General features: G+C 35.7%; 4 protein-coding genes and 1 pseudogene across 7 annotated transcripts; 2 read left to right on the forward strand and 3 right to left on the reverse strand.

Annotated features, from left to right (window-relative positions):
• Positions 1-347: 347 nt before the first annotated feature.
• Positions 348-5,623, reverse strand: LOC123226906 (peroxisomal nicotinamide adenine dinucleotide carrier-like). Of its 4 annotated transcripts, none has more exons than XM_044651468.1 (14): positions 5,307-5,621; positions 5,091-5,132; positions 4,893-4,976; positions 4,651-4,790; positions 4,451-4,555; positions 4,300-4,374; positions 4,060-4,190; positions 3,750-3,804; positions 3,316-3,465; positions 2,819-2,887; positions 2,630-2,737; positions 2,338-2,406; positions 1,525-1,579; positions 348-809 (listed from the first exon to the last, which is right to left on the reverse strand). In XM_044651468.1, exons 4-14 carry the CDS (start codon positions 4,729-4,731, stop codon positions 619-621), a joined length of 1,089 nt encoding a protein of 362 aa, XP_044507403.1. In that variant the 5' UTR covers positions 4,732-4,790; positions 4,893-4,976; positions 5,091-5,132; positions 5,307-5,621; the 3' UTR covers positions 348-618. The 4 variants fall into 4 exon arrangements, with proteins under 4 accessions (XP_044507403.1, XP_044507404.1, XP_044507405.1 ...); XM_044651469.1 differs by having other exon boundaries at positions 5,091-5,148; XM_044651470.1 differs by having other exon boundaries at positions 5,091-5,180.
• A 746-nt stretch (positions 5,624-6,369) lies between these two features.
• LOC123227034 (probable ribosome-binding factor A, chloroplastic) lies at positions 6,370-8,611 on the forward strand. Its single transcript, XM_044651647.1, has 3 exons — positions 6,370-6,837; positions 7,756-7,929; positions 8,113-8,611. Exons 1-3 carry the CDS (start codon positions 6,493-6,495, stop codon positions 8,257-8,259), a joined length of 666 nt encoding a protein of 221 aa, XP_044507582.1. The 5' UTR covers positions 6,370-6,492; the 3' UTR covers positions 8,260-8,611.
• A 687-nt stretch (positions 8,612-9,298) lies between these two features.
• Positions 9,299-10,785, reverse strand: LOC123227067. Its single transcript, XM_044651695.1, has 3 exons — positions 10,689-10,785; positions 10,476-10,541; positions 9,299-9,584 (listed from the first exon to the last, which is right to left on the reverse strand). The coding sequence occupies exons 1-3, from the start codon at positions 10,734-10,736 to the stop codon at positions 9,537-9,539; spliced, it is 162 nt and encodes a 53-aa protein (XP_044507630.1). The 5' UTR covers positions 10,737-10,785; the 3' UTR covers positions 9,299-9,536.
• Positions 10,786-13,450: 2,665 nt separating this feature from the next.
• Positions 13,451-15,649, forward strand: LOC123226900 (amidophosphoribosyltransferase 1, chloroplastic-like). Its single transcript, XM_044651463.1, has one exon. The coding sequence runs from the start codon at positions 13,601-13,603 to the stop codon at positions 15,389-15,391; it is 1,791 nt and encodes a 596-aa protein (XP_044507398.1). The 5' UTR covers positions 13,451-13,600; the 3' UTR covers positions 15,392-15,649.
• A 434-nt stretch (positions 15,650-16,083) lies between these two features.
• On the reverse strand, positions 16,084-19,965 carry LOC123227720 (annotated as a pseudogene).
• Between the last annotated feature and the right edge of the window lie 422 nt (positions 19,966-20,387).

Raw genomic sequence — 20,387 nt, forward strand, 5'->3', positions numbered from 1 at the left:
AAAATTTTGGGTGCCCTTGCAATATGCAAATCCCCAGAACTAACTCTTCAAAAAGAAACCAGTTGCATGAGCCACAAAAAAAAGTATGGCTCAACACTTGATCACTCTACTGAGTAGAGGACAATGACAAACTTGTTTACTGTCAAGATATGATTAAAAAAGAGGTTGAGGTAGGTATATCAGTGGACTAGATATCCACAAAATGTTAGGGGGAAAAAAAAACAATGAGATTATTTGAGCCATGCAGTTAAGTCTCAGAGAACAAACTTGACTCATGCTGCTTATCAGTCTAGAATTCGCAATAGAGTAAGATAACAGAGTCTTAAATATGTATTGCATGATTCCACTGATTCTGAATAAGCTTTTTGATTGATTATCATCCAGCTAGTATATTACAGAGTTTCATTCTGAGAAGACATCAGAAGTTAATCTTTAGATGTTCAACCCTCAAACTCACAAGTCCAAGATGATAGGAATTTAGGCTTGTGATGCCAATCTTTGACTATCATATATTACAACAATGTCTTTTCAGTACCCTTGTCCTTGTATTTAAGGTAGAAATTATGTGTAAACCAAAAAGTAGAGAAATAGAGGTATCCCTTATACATAATAGACAAATCATTTTATCAAATTGGGTGCAACTTCCTGGATCTTAACTGCCATTAACATGTAAGCTTTAACAAGTTCCTCCTTGATCATGAATAATACAGATGCAGCAAAAACACTCTGTACTATCTTTGTGCTCATCCCCTTGTAAAAGCCAGGCAATCCCTCATAACGTATCATTTTAATTATTGCATCAAGAGTACCTGTGCAGCACCCAAAAAAAAAAATCAATTACCATATTAGCATACAATAGGACAGTCATCTGCATTCTAGGTCCTAACACATGTAAGAGAGCATGAATTCTATTTTTAAAACAAAGCAAACTGAAGTCAAGCAATGTGCTTCTCCTGGTAAAATCATTGCTAAAGAGCAGATGCAGCTGCGGAGAATTAGTAAAACATACTACAGAAATAAACAATTAATAGTGATTCCTGCAATGTGTGTGCAGAGAAGAAAATTAGAAACACAAAACTTTATAATGAAATTAACCCTCTTAAACCAAATTTTTTCATAATAAAAGAACTTCTGAGAATATCAAACTAATCCCCTAAGTTGAACCAATTTAAACTTCATTAAGAAAATTGGAAATGACAATAATGGCCTGAAATGTTCATATTGGAGGAAGCCAAAGCAAGCCAAGTCTTGTTTGCCTTCTTTCACCCTAAAAAAGTTAAATAAATTAAAGGAAATAGTTTTCAAAAAAGAACACCCAAATGATCATAATATCGTGGCAGCCAAACTTAAGGTGATGAGTGATCACACGAAAATCACACTATTAGCTTTATTAACATATGACGTAACAAATGAAATGATAATAAAAAATGATAGGGGTGATGATGATAAAGACAATAATGATGATTGTTTAAATTCTTCAATATGAAGAAAATAAGATATTGTTGAATCCATGTGAAAGCTAACCTGAATATCTTAATGAGATGTTGCCACCGATCTCCTGCTTTGCCTGAAGCCTTGACTGTAGGCAATCAAGAATAACAGTTGTGAAGACTTCAAGCACACTTAAGCAAACTTGAGTACTGGTAATATATGTTTGTGTTTAGAGAAAATTAACACAAATCAGGATAAATAAATAATAGTATCTAATGCATTAGAAAGTTTCCCAAGTGGTGAAAAGCCACCAATATGTTTTAAGACCGATTTTGAATTTATTGGAACAAGCATTTTGAAGGTCAACATCTAAGAGTTTTATGACAGCATATGATTAAGATAGCTACAATACGTAATAGAAAAACAACAATTTTACAATAAATAAGGAGAAAAACATTTGCGAAAAGGTGGAAGAAACTATTTTCATAAACCATTGTATGCATGTTGTAAGGAACTTAAGGTTGTGAGTTCCATAAAAGCTTTGATCAAGAAAATTTGTAGAAAGATGAATATATCTAAGGTTTCACAACCTACAAGATTGAAGACCGAAGACCAAAAGAAGGGAAGAGAAAAGGTTAATGTGACAGAAAACAAACTGAAATGTGTATGAGCACAAATATATATATGTGTGTGTGTGTGTGTGTGTGTACAATAAAACAGAACAAGAAGATAATAAAAACCAGAAAAAAAATACAAGCAAAATTTACATAAATACAGCAACAATCAGCAGAAACTACATTCCAGTAAAAATAATGCAAGTAACTTTATCACCATAGATGTAAGCAAACCTTTTTTTTTTTTTTTTTTTTTTTGCAAAGACATGGAGCAAACCAGGGACTAACTTACCTTGACAACCAACAAGGGATATGTTGACACAGTTGCTCCTAATTTAGCCAATGCCCCTAGTAAGAAAACCTATATCACATTAAGCATTAGAATGAGAAGTTGAACTCTAGTAAGACCAAAGATATAAACATTCATGATTTTGATATGGGTCCTCCAACTCCATGGGAGGCTAGGAGGATGTGGAAGCTAAGAAAATTCAGACCTATAACTGGCATCTAAGCGTGATATAGCCTTTAATAAAAAAGAATAAAATCCCGTAAAAACAAGGTATTGAACAATCTGAGCTTTATACCTCTAAAGCTGATAAATTTTTAAATCCTTGCTTCTTAGCAGCTCGTTTTTTCCTTAAATGTTTTTGCGAGCCCTCATAAATCATGAACTGGATTGAAGGATTACATACCTAACACACAGAACTCCTTATAAAAAAATAAGTACTTTAACAAGCATTTCAAGTTCACATAATTATCAAGATGCCGCTGACCATAATAAGTGTAGGAACTATTCCTTTCCAGAATCCAGTAATTCCTGCTTCCATGTAAACCTCACGTGCCTAAAAACAAAGCACAAAGAATAATAAGTGTTATGGAAAACTATAATCAAATATCATTCTACAATTGATAACCATAGGTCCAGCGATCATAATCATCATATTTTAGTAGTCATACCAATAAAAAGCTTCTGCCCATCAAGAAACATAATTAATGTAATATGTCAAAAGTTCAATTCCATTTTTGCTTGCAAAAAGTACAAAGGTTTGACATAAATTTGAAAAGTAACAGCATACTTATAATTTCAATATTTAAATCAATCACAAGCATATACTGAGGAAGATGAGCTATGAAAATAGTATAACCAAAACATTATAAGATAAACTTATCATGATGTAAAGGTTAAATGTATAACTCTGGTAAGATTAATGCCAATGACATAACGATTAAAAAATGCCATACACAAGCAAATTAAACAACTTGAACCAACCGCATGGAAAGTTCCATAAGGGTGAGGCTTTATTGAGTCAAGCTCAGCCAATTTTTCCTGTAAAGTTGGACTTGTTGAGCATTCAGAAGCTTCGCTCATTATAGCTTCCCTCTTTGCCTCCATAATTTTTCTTTCTGCTTGAGTATGTGTCTAGATTCAAGAAAAGAAGGACAAGCTTGATTACATGAGATTGTGAAGCATTACTGTATAAAGAAAATTGGGCCAAAGTAATCTAAAAAATGTTTAAAGAGAAACACTAAGCCATACCTAGCATGACCCGTAAACATACACTCTTGTGTAGGATTTGCAAAACACAAACATCTTAAAACTCAAAGAGCCACAACTTTTAAAGGGTCAAAGTATAAGGTCATTCTCCATTATTATAATAACTAAAACCAAAAACATGTGTATTTCGTTGAGAATAGCAATGGCACCTGCATCCGTGTCACAAGAACCCATATTGGGTTTGTCAGCAATACATTCAACGACCTACCAAAATTAAGGAACATTGTTCAGATTATGCTTAAAAAACAACATAAGTAGGAGTGAAAAAAAAGAAAAAAACAACTGCATCATGAGAAGGGCGCACTGGTTCTATTTATTCACATCAAATACAGGTTCAACTATCAGAGAAATCATGGCTCAAAAGATTTACGTTAATAATAAAGGCTTGACTTGACTTTAAAATGCCTTTTGATGACAAGCAAAATCATTTTTAAGAAAATTATATGGTAAGGGCTTTACCCAGCAAGTGCTGCAACAATAAGCCATGAAAACATGCCAACAGTACCATCCCCACGTCCTTTGCGTTTATTGGCAATTGCAATTGCCTCAGCCTTGTTTTTGAAAAGCTGATAAAAGTAGTAGTAAATTCCCTAGAAAAGAGGAGAAGGAATAAATATGTGATTCATACAAAGTTACAATTCAAGTGAGCTTGGTCTGCACATATAATTTCTTATAAGAAAGAGATAGAAGAATAGAAACCTGGGAAGCAGCAGTTCCAAAGAGGGAAGGCGTAAGACCGCTGTAAAGACCTCCCCAACCTTCAGTTTTTATGAGCTGAAAATGACAATTCAAAATCAATTGCAGCTGAGCATAATATGGTTAGATGGATAGATAGACAAATGAATTCTACCAGGAGGATCTGACGAAGCGTGCCACCTGAAGGACGTTCGGAAGCATTGGAGGAAGCAACTAGCCCTTTCTTGGCGATTCTCTCAGTTTGTTGGCGCGTATTCACCTATACTCACCTCATGTGAAGTAATTATAATAAACTAACACACCAACAATTGAAAGATGTCACAATTAAGTGTAGTAAAGTCGCTAATTGGGTACCGTTTGTAGGGGATAAGTGATTATCTGAGCAATAATACCACCACCAGCTCCTGCCAGACCATTTGCTATGGCGCTCGACATTCTCTAATTTTGTCTTCAAACTTCACTATACCCAAGTCCTATTTGCTATTTCACATGCTCTGCATCAATGATAGGATTACATAATTACATCCAGCATTTAAGTGCTGACTTTATAAATTACATTGTTAACAAATTTTTAAAATTTAATAAATTAATTATGCCTGAATTGGAGATGTTGTTCCAGGTCTTGGTGTAAACATTAATTGCCAACGACCCTCAATTAAACTAGAGCCTGTCTGCGAGACCTGTTTATGACATTATAAACCCTAAGAAATTGTTAATTTTTACAACATAATTTGAGCTGTTTCTGCAGCAAATACACTAACCCCACAAAACAAAACAATCAAAATAATACTCACATACTGGATTGGACAGGCCTTGCAAATCTTCAAAGACTTTCACTGCAAGTAAAACATCCTACAAAGCTTCTAATTCTATTCAAGCAATCACTTTAAAAGTATAAAAGAAAAATGAATTAAAGCTGTCTATATATTTAGATGCCAATAAACATATAAAAAAAATATTATATGTTAAAGAATTTTGTAATATTTAGAATGCAATATTAAATTTCATACGTTGAGTTGCAGAGGAGGTGATGATTCGTCGCGGCCTTAGATGCCAACAAGGGCATCAATGAGCTGGTTTTCTTCTTCAGTGAACGTCAACTACTTGTAGGCTACAATTGAGGTTCTGAAAACAAGAGGAGTTGGAGAGAGCTTGAAGAGGCCGCAAAAGGGTTTCCTTTGGGTAATTGGTGACGTTCAAGCGTCACTATTTGCTGCATGAAATTCTAAGCACCATTATTAAGGGAGTTTGAGGGGTGAGCGTTACTTGGTTGGTGGTGTTCAAAGCAAGATAATCCACAGTACAGATATCATACCGGTATGGCATTATTGTCTGTTTTTTTAACCCTAAAGTTCCCTAAAATAGCTTTTTCCTCCCGGCTAGGAGAAAGTAGTAATACTTCTTACACAAAATATGAGCATAGATAAGTATAAATATGCTAACATGTCATCATAAATACATGTAAATTTACTCAATTTTACGATGCTATTTGTTTTATGTACGGTTAAAATGAATTCAATTTTTGAATGGACTTAATCTATACGTAAAAAACCATTTTGTTTATGATTTTTGGGTCTTATTGAGACAATATTAAAATTGAGTTTAGATAAATTCAAATCAAATTTAATTTAATAAGAGTTAATTAGAGTTCAATTTAAATACAAAATAATTAACCAAAATTTGAGTTTAACTTGATTAATTATAATAATAATAATAATAATAATAATAATAATAATGATAACGAACAACTAGGATGGACAGTAACATTACAAGACAAGGCAATGAGTCCTTAGATTTTAACAAGAATCATGGTAAAAAAATAAAACAGTTGTGATGTAAGCAAACCAGCCAGTCTTCAAACTCGAACAGAATATAGATTTAAACCCAAATTAACTCCATTTGAATATACCCAGGAGGGTTGAATAGGCTGATCAGGTCTATAATGGGCCTCACTTTGCACCCTGTTGCTGAATTAAGCTATCAGAGTGGCAGTTGTGAACTTGTGACTTAAAGATGGAGTCCATGTTCACAATTTTTATTTTCAAAATTGAACGACAGGCCGTCCAATTCCTGACATTATAACCGACACGTCGCTAATACTTCAGTGTACAAATTTATCCAAAACTATCCCGAGAAATTCTAGCCAGTACAAAGACGAAGAAACAAGAAGAGAAACGAAACGAATCCGCCACGGCGATGTTGCATGTATTCTCTTCCCACAATCTTCATACCCGCCAACCATTTCTGGGTTTTCATCATCACCGCCCTAATCCTCTCCCCAATACAGCCTTCCTTTCCGCCGCATGGGCGCTGAAACCAACGGCCGAGATTCATCTACGCAGAGGACATTCAATAAAGTGTATGGCGAACCCTCGGAGAGTGAAAATGGTGGCAAAACAAATAATGAGAGAGCTTTCGGATATGCTCTTAACTGATAAAGTGTTGCAATTTGCAGTCTTGCCTGAAGCTGCCTTAGGAGCCGACCGCTATCTCTCTTCTCTTACCACTATTAGCGACGTTGAAGTCTCCGGTGATTTGCAAGTAATTATAATCATATATTTAACTCAAATATTTAGTCACTTCATTTAATTTTTTTAATCATCTTAAAAGATAGTGAAAAATAGAATTTTTTTATAAGAATTTAGTTTTTACTTTGGATTGTATACGAGCTATTGAAAATAGTTTTCGGATTATGAATCAACCCGTTATTATTATTATTATTATTGTTATTATTATTGGTTCTGGGTTTTGTTTTGGCTACCATGATGTGTGATTTCAACTTGTAAAGGTAATTTTTTTCCTTTTCGTTGGTTAGACTGCATTGCATTTCTTCTTTTTTTGAGTGTTCTGAGTTTGGATGTTAGAGTTTGTCATGATTTTACCATGGTAGTCTATCCAGGGCGACTGAGATATTAGAATTTGTAGTAGACAGTTGTTTCGGGGATTGCAAGCTGTTACTATCCCAACTGTAAATTATGGGATTTGGATCCCACATTGAAAAATTTCATGTCTCCCAATTGCAATGGACAAACTACCATGGTAAACTTTGGTGTTCTGACTCCTGGTGAGGGGTTCATATGGTTTTTAGGATGTGATTCTCCCCAGATTCATATTATGTCTTCCAATTGCAATTGTGTGACTCCTACATTGTAAGTGCGGTTGGTAACGCCAACATTGTAGAGTTTTTGAGATGTGGTTTGAATAAGTTTTGGTAAATTTATCATAACTTGGTTCAAGAAACATTGACTGTCATATTTTTGAAGCATAAAGTCAACTTGCAAGACTATATCTTATGGATTATCAATGTTAAATGTCACTGCTTCGTTTTGTTTGATACAAGCATCGTTATATGCCATCAAAAAGGGGAAATTTAGTATATAGACATTGTTACTGTGATTATGCCCAATAATGTTGGTATTCTATGAATTGTATTCATTAAGTACTTACCTCTGTTTGCAGGTGGTAAAAGTATATGTATCTGTTTTTGGAGATGATAGAGGGAAGGAGGTTGCAATTGCTGGGTTGAAATCTAAAGCTAAGTATGTTCGTAGTGAGTTGGGTAGGCGTATGAAGTTGCGGCTGACTCCTGAGATACGCTTTATTGAAGATGAATCTTTAGAGAGAGGAAGCAGGGTAACAACTTATCAAATGTTGTTCTTCATTTTCGCAGTTGTGTTTTTGCTTTGTAGTACATGCAATTGTATTTTGGATTTGTGATACTTTTTAGCATCTTCTCTTCATTTTATATTCCAAAATTTTATTTGTTTCTGCTCGCACCTCCAACCCAAACTGATATGTTGATTCAATCTATTTCAGGTAATTGCAATATTAGATAGGATTAAGGCAGAAAAAGAGGTTTCAAAAAGTCAAAAGGGGGAACAACTTGAATCAGATGATTTGCCCGAAGATGAGAAAGATTGGGAGGGTGATGATCCTGATGAAGACATCATATATGTGAAATAGCAGTGCGCTTAGTCAAGCCAGCATTTTAATTGTTCATCTTACAGCAGAACTACCATGTTCTGAGGTATTCTTAGTCTTTAGTAGAGATGATTGCCATTTAAACTTATTGATAGACATCCTAAGCCATCCCAAATTCTCAAATATGATGGCCACGCAAACAAAGTCGAGCTCAACAAGATAAAATTGCTTTAGCTCGAGTTGGTTCATTCAAGCTGAACAATGAGCCAGACCCGACATATTTCAACTCAAATTCATCCCTATATGTGGAACCAAAACTTGGAACATGTTTAAGAATGTTAAGGATGGTATTTCATCATTACTAAGACTATGGTGCAAAGATTAGTTGTTTTCACGTGCTGAGTTTGGGGTATCATTTAATTTGCATTTAATAATTTGAAAGTGAATGGAGGTTTCAGCTTTCATGCTAAGATTTAACAGCCACAGAGGTTGTCATCGAGTATTTGAATTGAATTGATATTTCGAGATTTGAGAAACCTGTTCTTATACCTGATATTCGGTTGATATTAATTCTCAAATATGGCTGGATTCCATGCATGCCAACCCCAACCCCAACCCCAACCCCAACCCCACACAAGACATAGTTTGAGATCAGTTTAAATTTAAAAGAAATAGCTTGACAATGATTTAAAATCAATTAGCTCATCAGCATAAAAGCAATTCAATTTTGAATTCAATTCAAGTTGTCTTGAACTCAGTTTATTTTATGAAAACAAGTTTAATCTCTTACTTGAACTCAATTCGAACAACTTAGATTAAATTCAACCTTAATCTCAAAGGCATTGCAACAGAGCAAAAAGATCATCACAGCTACTTAACACAAAATTATTACTTCTGCCAAAGGCCAAAAAATGATAGAAATTGCCATTACCAACATAAATTGTCAAGGTCATAGAAAAAGGAGCATTTGAGGAATAACATATCTCACCACCACCGTGGACTAATTCTGAGTAAAACTTGAGCAGCAACAAAGCGCACAAAAATAAAAACCAATCAGACTGGACAGAAAAAGCATTGGCAGTTGGGGACCTAAAAGTAACTGAGGATTATTATTTTAAACAAAGGAGGAAATCATTCAACATTAAATTGTTACGAAAGTGAAAATTGTCACTGCCAATTAAGTGCAGTTTCTCTTAAAGGACTAACTCTCAAAAACAAAAATTGACAAAAGCAGCCTGCAAGGTCTGCAAAACCATTCCCCATTAAAGATTATTTCTGTACTCAAATGTTCACCCAACATGAGATAGATCCCATCACCTTCAATGATGAGCCTTTACTTCAGCTTTCTTGTGAGATCTTGCCTTTGCCTGTCACAAAAATATACACATTAAGCGAATACAAAGGTACATAAGTAATCCATTGGCGTATATATACGCAAAAGTATAGATGAAAGGAAAACACAGCATCAACAGTGCATCTTCCACAAGAACAAAGCAGAACCAGTATCTACAAATCCCAAAAAGTTATTACGGACTAAAGTACATCACTCTCACAACCCTGCCTCTGAATTTATACTTTTACTTAAAGGGTGGATTCAAGCCGAACTTGCTTGAGTTCAGCCCAATGTTCAATTCAAACAAACTAAGCTCAAGCTAACAAAGGATCCTCTGCTTGAGATTGACACTGGAGCTCACCTTGCCAGCAACTCTTTTTGTCCCATTCTTCAGCAATTCTTGTTCTTCGCCAGCATGACTGTTCACCAGATCAAGTAAGCCAAGATTGAGTTCAAGCTGGCCATTCTAGATTCGAGCCAAACACAAGCTGGTCCTTGTTTGGGCTGGGCTAGACTCAAATCCACCCCTGCTTTCACTTGATGCAGAATTTTTTAATTAAGCAAATTCCCTTGGTACTCCCTGTTCACTCACAATCTACTGATCTAAAACTAAAAGTCACAATCATTAACTTAGTAAGAAAAACTAATATCATACATATACTTAAGCATCCTCTGAACCCTGCAACTTTGGCGAATTGTAGACAAAAACCACAGCAAATTAAGATTAAATATCTAATATTAGCCAAAAATTCTCAGTTAAAAACAAACAATTAGCGATAATCCCAAAAACTAAAATTCCAATACAAAAACATTAATTTACAGTAAAATGCAATTAAAACCAAACAGCTTGCGCACTCAACATTAAATTTTAAATCAACCAGAACCATCAATTTACAAAATAGGAACCAGAAGATGTTAGAAGTACCTTGAGGTACTTGAGCTTGATGTTGCCATAAACAAGCCCAAATGAGAAAGCCGAAACACGAGCCACCTATAGATTATCGCCAACAAAAGCCAGATCACAGAGTCAATTTTTTCTTTTCATGACGAATAAACCAAAATTTATTCTATTTAAAAAGAAAAAGAAAATAGAAGACCACAATTTGTGTTGATTAAAAGAAAAAGAAAAAGAAAATACCAAAGCAAGAGTGCTGGTGCCGGAGTAGGGACCAGGAGGTGGCGCCATCTAAATGCTTGCTAAGCTATCCTATGAGTCGATGAGTTTAAAGACGAAGATGAAGACCAAGTCTTACTGAAGTGAAGCCCATATCTTGACTTTATTGAGCCTGGCCCAACTCTCAAGCCGGCCCAAAATCTCTGGCCCATTGGAAAATTTTGCTTGATTTTATAGGATTGGCAAGTAAAATCCCTTTAGGCTCCCAAGTTAGTCAAACTAATAAAATATTAAAATTTGTAAAAAAATATCTAGACTCAAGTTATTATTATGTTTATGAAATTCTAGTCTATTTGATACAATAGTTATGAATTTGATTATTGTTTTGGGTTTACTCATCCACTAATATGAATAGGGTTTTGGGTTTAAAAAAATCTCTTTAAATGATAACTTTAAATACTAATATAATTATCTTATAATAATATATCATTATTAATACATAAATTAATATTTATAATTAATATATATAGTATTTCCCAATATTCTTTCCCCAGTTCTATTACCATTAAAACAAAGTAATGTAAAAGGTCAAAAAATAATTTTCCATAAAAAAATAATAGCACTAGAAAAGGTATGATTTTGCTGAAAATCATATATATTTTTATGAGAATCACAACCCTTTTTAAACTGGCCAAAGGACTATTTTCCACCAAAGATATGTTACATTCCTAAGTTTTCTTCTTTTAACTTTGAAAATCTTAAATACTCACCTACAAACAGTTAAATTTAACGAAACCCTAACATCTTAAAATTTTATCTCTTTTTTTTTTCCCCTAACCCTTAAAAACTAACCATTTCCCCCTAGGTTAAGTTTTGAAAAATGGAATTCCCCCTCCAAGGGTTTAGTTTTCAATCCTCGACATCAAATCTAGTGTCATCGCCTATGACAAAGTTTTCCCAATGCACCACCATGCTCCGATGACCTCTCTTTCTAGGAGAAGACGTCTAAGAAGACGATCATCTTCCCAAACGGAGACAAGGTCATCTTCTTTGTTTAGGAAGACGAAGAGTTTCATCCTCTTCAACTTTCCAGGCGAAGACAGTGCCAGATCTAGGTCGATCAACATTCCAGAGGAGAGAAGAGAGGTCGTTGGAGCATGGTGATGCGTCAGGAAAGCTTTGTTGTTGACGATGTCCTAGATTTGGCTTTGGGGATTGAAAACTAAACCCTAAGGGGGGGGGGGGAATGCTATTTTTCAAAACTTAGTCTAAGGGGAAATGGTTAGCTTTTAGGGGTTAGAAGGGGGGGGGGGGGGGGGGGGGGGCAACTGGATTAAATTTTAATTTATTTATAAGGCCAAAGGACTATTTCCCACCCAAAGCATGCGTATTTCTCAAGTTTCCCCTTGTTAACTTTGAAAATCTCATTTACCCACTCATGGGCTGTTAAAATTCATTGAGTCAATTAGTTATATCATTCTCCCCAACCCCTAAACCCTAAAAACTAATAATTTCACCTCAACCCAAGTTTTAAAAAACAGCATTTTCCCCTTAGGGTTTCCAATTTTTAGATTCAATTTTTCGGTGTCGTTTCTTCCATCTTCGTCTTTGGACGAAAATGATTCGTCTTTGTCAGGGATGAAGAACAGTAGTTTTCGTCTGAAAGGAGACGACTTGTCTTTGTTTGAACGGAGACGACTCGTCTTCGTCGACAACCATTCCCAAGAGAGCCGTCAGAAGGAGACCGTGTCGGAGAAGAAGAGGCATTGCCTAGAGGTCACCGAAGAGGAAGAAACGACATCGAAAAATTGAATCTAAAAAATTGAAAACCCTAGGAGGGCAAAATGATATTTTTTAAAACTTGAGTTTGGAGAAATTATTAGTTTTTAGGGTTTATGGGAGAAAATTAAATCAAATTTAAGTTTATTTTTAATAATACAAATAAAATGACAATTTTACTTTTGAAACTATTAATTTTAACCATCCACATGTAGGTAAATAGGATTTTCAAAGTTAACAAGAGAAATCTTGAAAAAACAATATACCTTGGATGAGAAATAGTCCTTTGGCCCCATTTATAATATTATAGATAAAATGATAATTTTATTTTTTAAACCATTAATTTTAATAATTTATAGATAGGTAAATAAGATTTTTAAAATTAACAAGAAAAAACTTAAAAAAATAGCATACCTTGATTGGGAAATAGTCATTTGGCCTTTTAAACCTCCTATCAAATTTTCAAATCCATAATGAGAGAGAAGTGTCAACAAAAGTCCCTCGAATCAAGTGGAAAAGTCTTGGTCAAAATATAAACAATATTGACGGCAATGTCATTACCAAAATCTTAAAATTTCTTTCCAAAGTATATTGATTTATGTCCAATTTCGGAGAAACCAAATATGGCAGTGGCTTAAATTTTAATTAAGTAGTAACGTACAATGCACCATTACCAGATGCATGCATGCATTCTGACCATTATACCCTAACGCCTGCAATCCAACACTTGTTTGTTCAAACAAAAGAATCATATATTCTATTTGAGTTAATTAAATTTAAATTGAGTGAATTAAGTTTAAATCAAATTTGATTTCATAAAATGAACAAAATTTAAATCAACAATACATTTAAATTTGACCTAAATCAATTCATCAGTTTCAAGCAGATTTTTTAATTTAATTTAATCTTAAATTAGGTTTTATTCAAAATCAACCGAGTGAAGCTTAAGCGTCTAACATACATTTATATATTATTTATTTATAAGAGGATTGAGAAAGGAAAGTGACCAAAAAAGGTAACAGAATAGAGAATCCTAACTCAACTCGGATTCCCCTTACAATTCTTAAAACCTAGAACTACTCATACTCTACTCCCCTATCGTTTGTTCCCACCTTTTTCTTTTTTTTGGTCTTCCTCCAATATTACTCTTCTGTGTCATGGCTGCTACCGGCTCCGCCGCCACCACCGGCGCCGCTACAGCCATCCGCAACCTCTCCTCATCTCTCTCTTCTAACCCCAAACAACCCCAGAATTCCCCTCTTTCTCTCTTGTCCAAAACCCTTCAAAAACGCTCTCTTTTCTTCTCTCTCAAACGACCACCCCACAAAACTGATTTTGCTGTTTTCTCCAAAAACCCCATATCCGGGTTTTTTGCCAGTGAAGAAAGTCAACGAGATGACTGTTTTGTTAGCTTTGATGATGGTTATGACGATAAGGCCCGTGAAGAATGCGGTGTTGTGGGCATCTATGGTCACCCTGAAGCCTCTCGTTTGTGCTATTTAGCGTTACACGCGCTGCAACATCGTGGACAAGAAGGTGCAGGTATTGTTGCTGCGAATGATAAGGTTCTTCAAACCATTACTGGTGTTGGTTTAGTCTCGGAGGTGTTTAATGAGTCTAAACTTGATCAATTACCTGGTGATATGGCTATTGGTCATGTTAGATATTCAACTGCCGGTAGCTCTATGCTAAAAAACGTGCAACCTTTTGTTGCTGGGTATAAGTTTGGGTCTGTTGGGGTAGCACATAATGGAAATTTAGTCAATTACAAAACTTTAAGAGCTATGCTTGAAGATAATGGTTCAATTTTTAATACTGGTTCTGATACTGAGGTTGTTCTTCATTTAATTGCGATATCGAAAGCAGGACCTTTCATTTTGAGGATTCTTGATGCCTGTGAAAAGCTTGAGGGTGCTTATTCTATGGTGTTTGTGACTGAGGATAAGCTTGTGGCGGTTCGTGACCCGTACGGGTTTAGACCATTGGTGATGGGTAGGAGGAGTAATGGAGCAGTGGTTTTTGCATCAGAGACTTGTGCACTGGACTTAATTGACGCTGCATATGAGAGAGACGTTTATCCTGGTGAAGTTTTGGTAGTGGATAAAGATGGGGTACAGTCACTTTGTTTGATGCCTAGCCCTGGACCAAAACAATGCATCTTTGAGCATATTTATTTCGCACTGCCTAATTCAGTTGTTTTTGGGAGGTCTGTCTACAAGTCTCGGCATGCTTTTGGAGAAATACTTGCTTCTGAGGCTCCTGTTGATTGCGATGTTGTGATTGCCGTCCCAGATTCTGGGTTGGTAGCTGCACTTGGATATGCAGCAAAAGCTGGGGTGCCATTTCAACAAGGGTTGATAAGGTCACATTATGTGGGCAGGACTTTTATTGAACCTTCACAGAAGATCAGGGACTTTGGTGTCAAGCTTAAGCTCTCACCTGTCCAAGCGGTATTGAAGGGGAAGAGAGTTGTGGTTGTGGATGACTCAATTGTCAGAGGAACTACTTCATCTAAAATTGTTAGGTTGCTCAAGGAGGCCGGTGCTAAGGAGGTTCATATGCGAATTGCCTGCCCACCAATCATTGCATCATGTTACTATGGAGTGGACACACCAAGTTCAGAGGAGTTGATTTCCAATAGGATGAGTGTTGAAGAGATTAGGAACTTCATAGGATGTGATTCCCTGGCTTTTCTGTCATTTGAGAGCTTGAAGAAGATGTTGGCAAAAGATTCTTCAAATTTTTGTTATGCTTGCTTCTCTGGGAACTACCCAGTTAAGCCAACAGAGGTCAAAGTCAAAAGGGTTGGTGATTTTATGGATGATGGATTAAATGGAAGCATTGAATCCATTGATCGTGGTTGGGTGCAAGGACCTCAAAATATGAAAGACAGCCAGGGTGATGATGAGTTCATTGCTTTTCATAATTCGTCCAATATACAGCATTGAGGCCTTTTGGTTTTGGGTTTAACGCAAGAAGATTAGCGGTATCTGGTGTGTGATTGAAGTTCACGACATATCTTAAAATCATCCGAATACAGTATTATTATTATTGTTATCATCTTTTTTGTATGAATTGAGTTCCAAATTCTAAACCTTTTAGCGGTTTTGTTGGCTCGTTCAATTATTGCTAGAAAAGTTTATCTGATGATTAAATGCGGAGTTTATCTTTCCCTCGAATAGATCAATAAATATCAACTTAATGTATATTTTTTCTTAACTTTGCAAACCTATAGTGCCCGGAAGTTCTTTAAATCTACTTGATTGTTGAAAATTTATGTAAATGAATGAATAAATGCCCGTGATTTTAATCTAGAGTGGTTGGTTCAACTGTCTTCATTTGAGAATTAGTGAAAAATTGAATCCCAGCTCATGTCAAATTGGATTGATCTAAGATAGAATCAAGTAAATCGTTTAACCGGCATTATTAGAACTTGTGTTAAAATTTTAATCATGTCATTTAGTATTACTAATCTGTTCAACCAATCAGACCTGACCCTGATCCTTTTTGGTTAGTTCAAAACCTGATACACGTCTAAAAACATTTATAAATACTTAGAATTGCATGATATAAGGGGGTATAACAAGTGCAATGCCTTGATGAAATTCTTGTAAATGCCAAAGTCTTGATCATCCGAAGATGGAATTAAGTAATACTATATTTACCAACAATGAATACAAAATAAAAATATTATTTTATCTTTAATTCAAAAAATTCAATTTGTAAATATTTATAATTGTTGATACTACATAAATGTACTATTAAAAGGATAATTCCAGCCAACTAAAAAGTTTCTCAATTAAACATATTGTACATTTATAATAAATTATGAAAGTTCAGAATGCCCTGCTTCCTTTTCAGATTAATGAATCAACCAAAAAGTTAAGAATGGCTGAAACCATTGTCAAGTTCACCCGTAAAATTTTGCTCAACAGCAGAAAAACTCGGCCATTTTCTGCTCGGTCATATGCATTAGATTTGTGCTTCGGTGCAAATGTAAAGCCATCAGGAACCTTACCCAGCAACATCTCAGATACTAAGAATCTGCCAAAAAAATAGATACTGAAAATTAAGCACATACCAAGCACCAAATATTGGTGTAGATTAGTTATACTTTAAGGCAATGGCATTACCTGGTCAGCTGCAGAATCTGATGACATTAGTGTCTCAAGGTCATCACGACCAAAGTAGGAGGGTGGACGCCAGTTCAACCATTGTGGAATGACATCTAAAAGGCCAACAGGTATATATCTACATGTATAGCTAAGCCATTCCAACAAGAAATGCCTAGTAGTCTCCACTCCTGCACAGAAACGCAGAGATTTAGGTCTTCATGAAAACTTTTCAGAAGTAGCAATTAAGTAGTGTAATAACATTAATAATGGCACTGATAACACTTCTGGACAACCAAGATGCGAAAACACTTCAGAATGAGAATCCAAAGTTTCCAGAAGTTCCAAGCCACATGAATATGACTAACAACCCCTTGAGAGGAACTTTTTGAACTTGATCTGAAACTTCAATTATAGAAATTAAAAAGAATTTGTGATAGAGGCCTGATCACAAAGGTATATTTTCGTAGGCCCAAAAAGAAGGAAGTGGGAGATGGTCCTGTGGAGAAAAGAGAAGGTGATCCAGAGAAGCTCTCAGCTGAAGATTCAGAGAGCAGTGATGAGGAGGGCAATCTGGGAATCAAGGAAGTTGCACTGGAACAAAATGATCTTGTCCATCCAGTTGGTACAGATGGCAGCACGTGAGGAAGCAGAGGAGAGGATTCTGTTAGGGACTGCACATCCTTTATATGGCAGGAAAAGAAGGAGAAAAGGGGATTTTTATTCTGGAAAATTTGTTAATTGTTGGCTAAGTAGACAGGGAGAGGACTGGCTCTCGAATTCCAGTACTAGTATAGTTATTATTATTGTTATTGTTATTTTTGCTTGTTTTCCCTTGATTTGGAGAATTATGAACACTGGAAGTGAAACATGTTATTGCTGTCTTGGATTAATGAAATGAGCCGCAGTTTCCTTATTTCTTCTTGCATTAGTTAGCATTATTTGCTTAGTTTGGTTGAGTGATAAATGCTGGTGTTGCTTGTTGGATGAGAATATTGGAGTCCGCTGTTAGATAAAACAGAACAGGTGATCTGCTGTGAGAAGAGTTCATAGGATTGGATCCAAAAATTTGAAAGGGAAACCTGCCATCTTGCCAGGTTCCTAACAATTTGTAAAAAGCAAGAAACTTTAGTGTATTCATAGATACATAAAAGATTGAGATTCAAAATTCCTTTAAACAATTGTTGATAATTGGTGGGCGGTATTATAAGACTATTTTTATTCAAAATCCAAGGATGAAAACAGAAAAAATACAACTAGTTACCACACCCAGACTGCATTTTGATGTTTCCATGAGTTTACTGAATCAAAGTACTATATACCTTTCTTGTCAGATCCCCAATGTTCAAGGCCAAAACGTACATAATCCTTCAAGATATTTAACTGTTCCGAGGAATGGATGAACCAGTGCCTCTGTTCCTTTATTTCAGTAAATATCCAAGGCTGCAAATCACAAGAGATATCATCCACAGACTATAGAACCATGACTTCAACAAAACAAGTGTGTGATTTCATCACTCAGATAATGCAAAATATTTTTATTATGTTCAAAATGCCAAAGATCAAACGAAACTCAAGTATACCTTAAGTAGGGCTCCTCGTGCAATCATGCATGAAGTGAGCTCAGGGCAGTCATCTTTGCGCTGTTCCAATCTAAATATGAGAAAATGTCACCATTTCCAAGAACTTGCAGATCATTAGGCGCCTTCCTAGCACACTGATATATCTAGTCCCAATCAGCAAGCTTGCTATAGTGCTGCTGACATGATCGACCATGTACAGTTACTGCACTGGCTCCCCAATTGGCAATATCAGCAATTAAGGAATCAACACGGTTTTTCCCTTCAAAGTAACCTGTCCACACCTAGTGAAACACAAGAATACAACATCATCTGTCTTGAACAAGCTGAGAACAGGATGTTCCTAGACCACATGTCCGTGTCATAATTCAAAACCGCAAAAGAAGCAAGTATAAAAGATTTCTTGTTGATTTACTCTAGGCATTCAAGTTATGAACACAACTTTATTTGCAATGAATAAGTACAAAATTTCACCAAGCACCTTAACAGTTATAGGTTTGTCCACAGTGCCAGAAGCTTAGAGCTGACCCAGCACCTTTGTCAACAACAATATCAATTGGGCATCCCATATTGATATCAATAAAGTCCAGCATACATTCTTGATCGATAAGTTCAGCAGTATGTGCCACAGTATAAGGGTATGCCCCACATATCTCTAAGCCAAACAAATCCTCTGATGAATGTCGTCTCAGGAGAGCCCATTCTGAAGCTTAACCCTATCCCAAACAAAAATACAGCAAAATGATATCAGATGAAAATTCATATATGAAACAAAGAATACCGGGATCAAACTAATAGGAAAGAACACAACTACAAAACAAACAAACCTCATTCGAAAGGAAAAAGAAAAGAACAAATAACGATTTAAAGGAAAAAAAAAATCATATCACGTGAGTTCCATCGACAATATATGTCGCTGATGAAATAACATATTGTGGATAAACAAATTGCACACATGACACGACATACACACAGAAAAATTAGATTCTGATCTGTAATCATTTTAAACATGCATCAAATTTTATTTCACTGCCAGCTGATGAAACAGCAGCAGAGTTTTTTTTTTTCAGGGTAGCTTCATAGTTCATATTAAGGGATGAAAGTCATTGAACAAAGAGTTCTTAGAACCTGAAAGAAAACTTGTGTGATTATATGAATGATCTGGAGAACATAAATCATGTGCAAGTAATAACTGAATTCATTGTTTAAGTGACATCATTTATTTTAAGCAACTTTATACAATCATCAAGTGTACAGAAAGGATTCAATCAGCTGCAAAGATAACTCATATATTAAGCAATTTTATTAGAAAAAGTAGTACACACACCTGCAAAAGATTTGTACACATTGCCATTTTGCCACAGGTTATATCTGCTCCCAGTACTTTGCAAATCCTCCGATAAGGAAGATTCCCGACAGTGGTCAGAGCTGCAAGATAAAGCTTTCCTCTAAAATCAATAAGCTTCTTTTCACAAGGGTGTACTTTAAAGATTCTATCACTTTCTGTAAGTACATCATCAGTTGTAGCCTCACGTTTTCGATTTTTTCAAGAATATGTTGAGATGGCATAGTTGCCTTTAAGTTCTTTTCCTTAGTAACAGTTTTGGAAGACTGAGAGAGCTTCTTTTTGTCATTTACCGGTGAAACGGCATCGCCTTGAATGGTTCGGATCGGTGGAGAACGGAGGAACTGTTTTTTAATCGGAGCAATGGCTTTGACCACGAGTTGCTCTGGCGTTAAATTATGTGGTTCAGCAGCTCCGGTTGAGTTCGGTTGTGGCGCAGGTGCCTCCGCCGGGGACCCACCGAGTTCGGTTGCCAACTCGGCCATGGAGAATAAAACTCTGATAGGTGTGAGAGTGGAAGTCAAACGCTGAGAGGAACGAGGGTTTACAGAGGAGACTCGGCCAGAACTTGGGTCTAGCGCCTTAGACTACTCGGCCATCCTGACCTGCTACCGATGATCGGCAAAATAATATTTAATTCAATGTTCAAAGTTTTTATTATCCTTACAGGGGGATCTAAAGAGCCCACAGAGAGAGCAACTTTGCGGCTGAGACTCGTAAAGTCATTGAAAAGAATGAAAAATTGTTCAAAACAGAGAATTTGTTAGATGAAATAAAAAAAAAAAAAATTGTTCGTAGTTATACAAGCCTATGATTAAAGATGGATCCAAGTTAAACAAATAAAAAAGGCTGACCTGCTTTGAATTCAAATCGCCCACCTTGAGCTAGTAAGTAATAACATGAACAA

The sequence above is a fragment of the Mangifera indica genome, chromosome 10, assembly GCF_011075055.1.
Source record: "Mangifera indica cultivar Alphonso chromosome 10, CATAS_Mindica_2.1, whole genome shotgun sequence".
Lineage (NCBI taxonomy): Eukaryota > Viridiplantae > Streptophyta > Magnoliopsida > Sapindales > Anacardiaceae > Mangifera > Mangifera indica.

Excerpts from the sequence above, each read along its gene's own strand:
- LOC123227034 (XM_044651647.1), top strand. The coding sequence starts at position 6,493 with ATGTTGCATGTATTCTCTTCCCACAATCTTCATACCCGCCAACCATTT. Across the intron at positions 6,838-7,755 it reads AAGTCTCCGGTGATTTGCAA|GTGGTAAAAGTATATGTATC; the intron begins GTAATTATAATC and ends CTCTGTTTGCAG. Across the intron at positions 7,930-8,112 it reads CTTTAGAGAGAGGAAGCAGG|GTAATTGCAATATTAGATAG; the intron begins GTAACAACTTAT and ends AATCTATTTCAG.
- LOC123226906 (XM_044651468.1), bottom strand. The coding sequence starts at position 4,731 with ATGTCGAGCGCCATAGCAAATGGTCTGGCAGGAGCTGGTGGTGGTATT. Across the intron at positions 4,375-4,450 it reads CGCTTCGTCAGATCCTCCTG|CTCATAAAAACTGAAGGTTG; the intron begins GTAGAATTCATT and ends TGTCATTTTCAG. Across the intron at positions 810-1,524 it reads CATCTCATTAAGATATTCAG|GTACTCTTGATGCAATAATT; the intron begins GTTAGCTTTCAC and ends GGTGCTGCACAG.
- LOC123227067 (XM_044651695.1), bottom strand. The coding sequence starts at position 10,736 with ATGGCGCCACCTCCTGGTCCCTACTCCGGCACCAGCACTCTTGCTTTG. Across the intron at positions 10,542-10,688 it reads GCACCAGCACTCTTGCTTTG|GTGGCTCGTGTTTCGGCTTT; the intron begins GTATTTTCTTTT and ends GATAATCTATAG. Across the intron at positions 9,585-10,475 it reads TCAAGCTCAAGTACCTCAAG|GCAAAGGCAAGATCTCACAA; the intron begins GTACTTCTAACA and ends TTTTTGTGACAG.
- LOC123226900 (XM_044651463.1), top strand. The coding sequence starts at position 13,601 with ATGGCTGCTACCGGCTCCGCCGCCACCACCGGCGCCGCTACAGCCATC.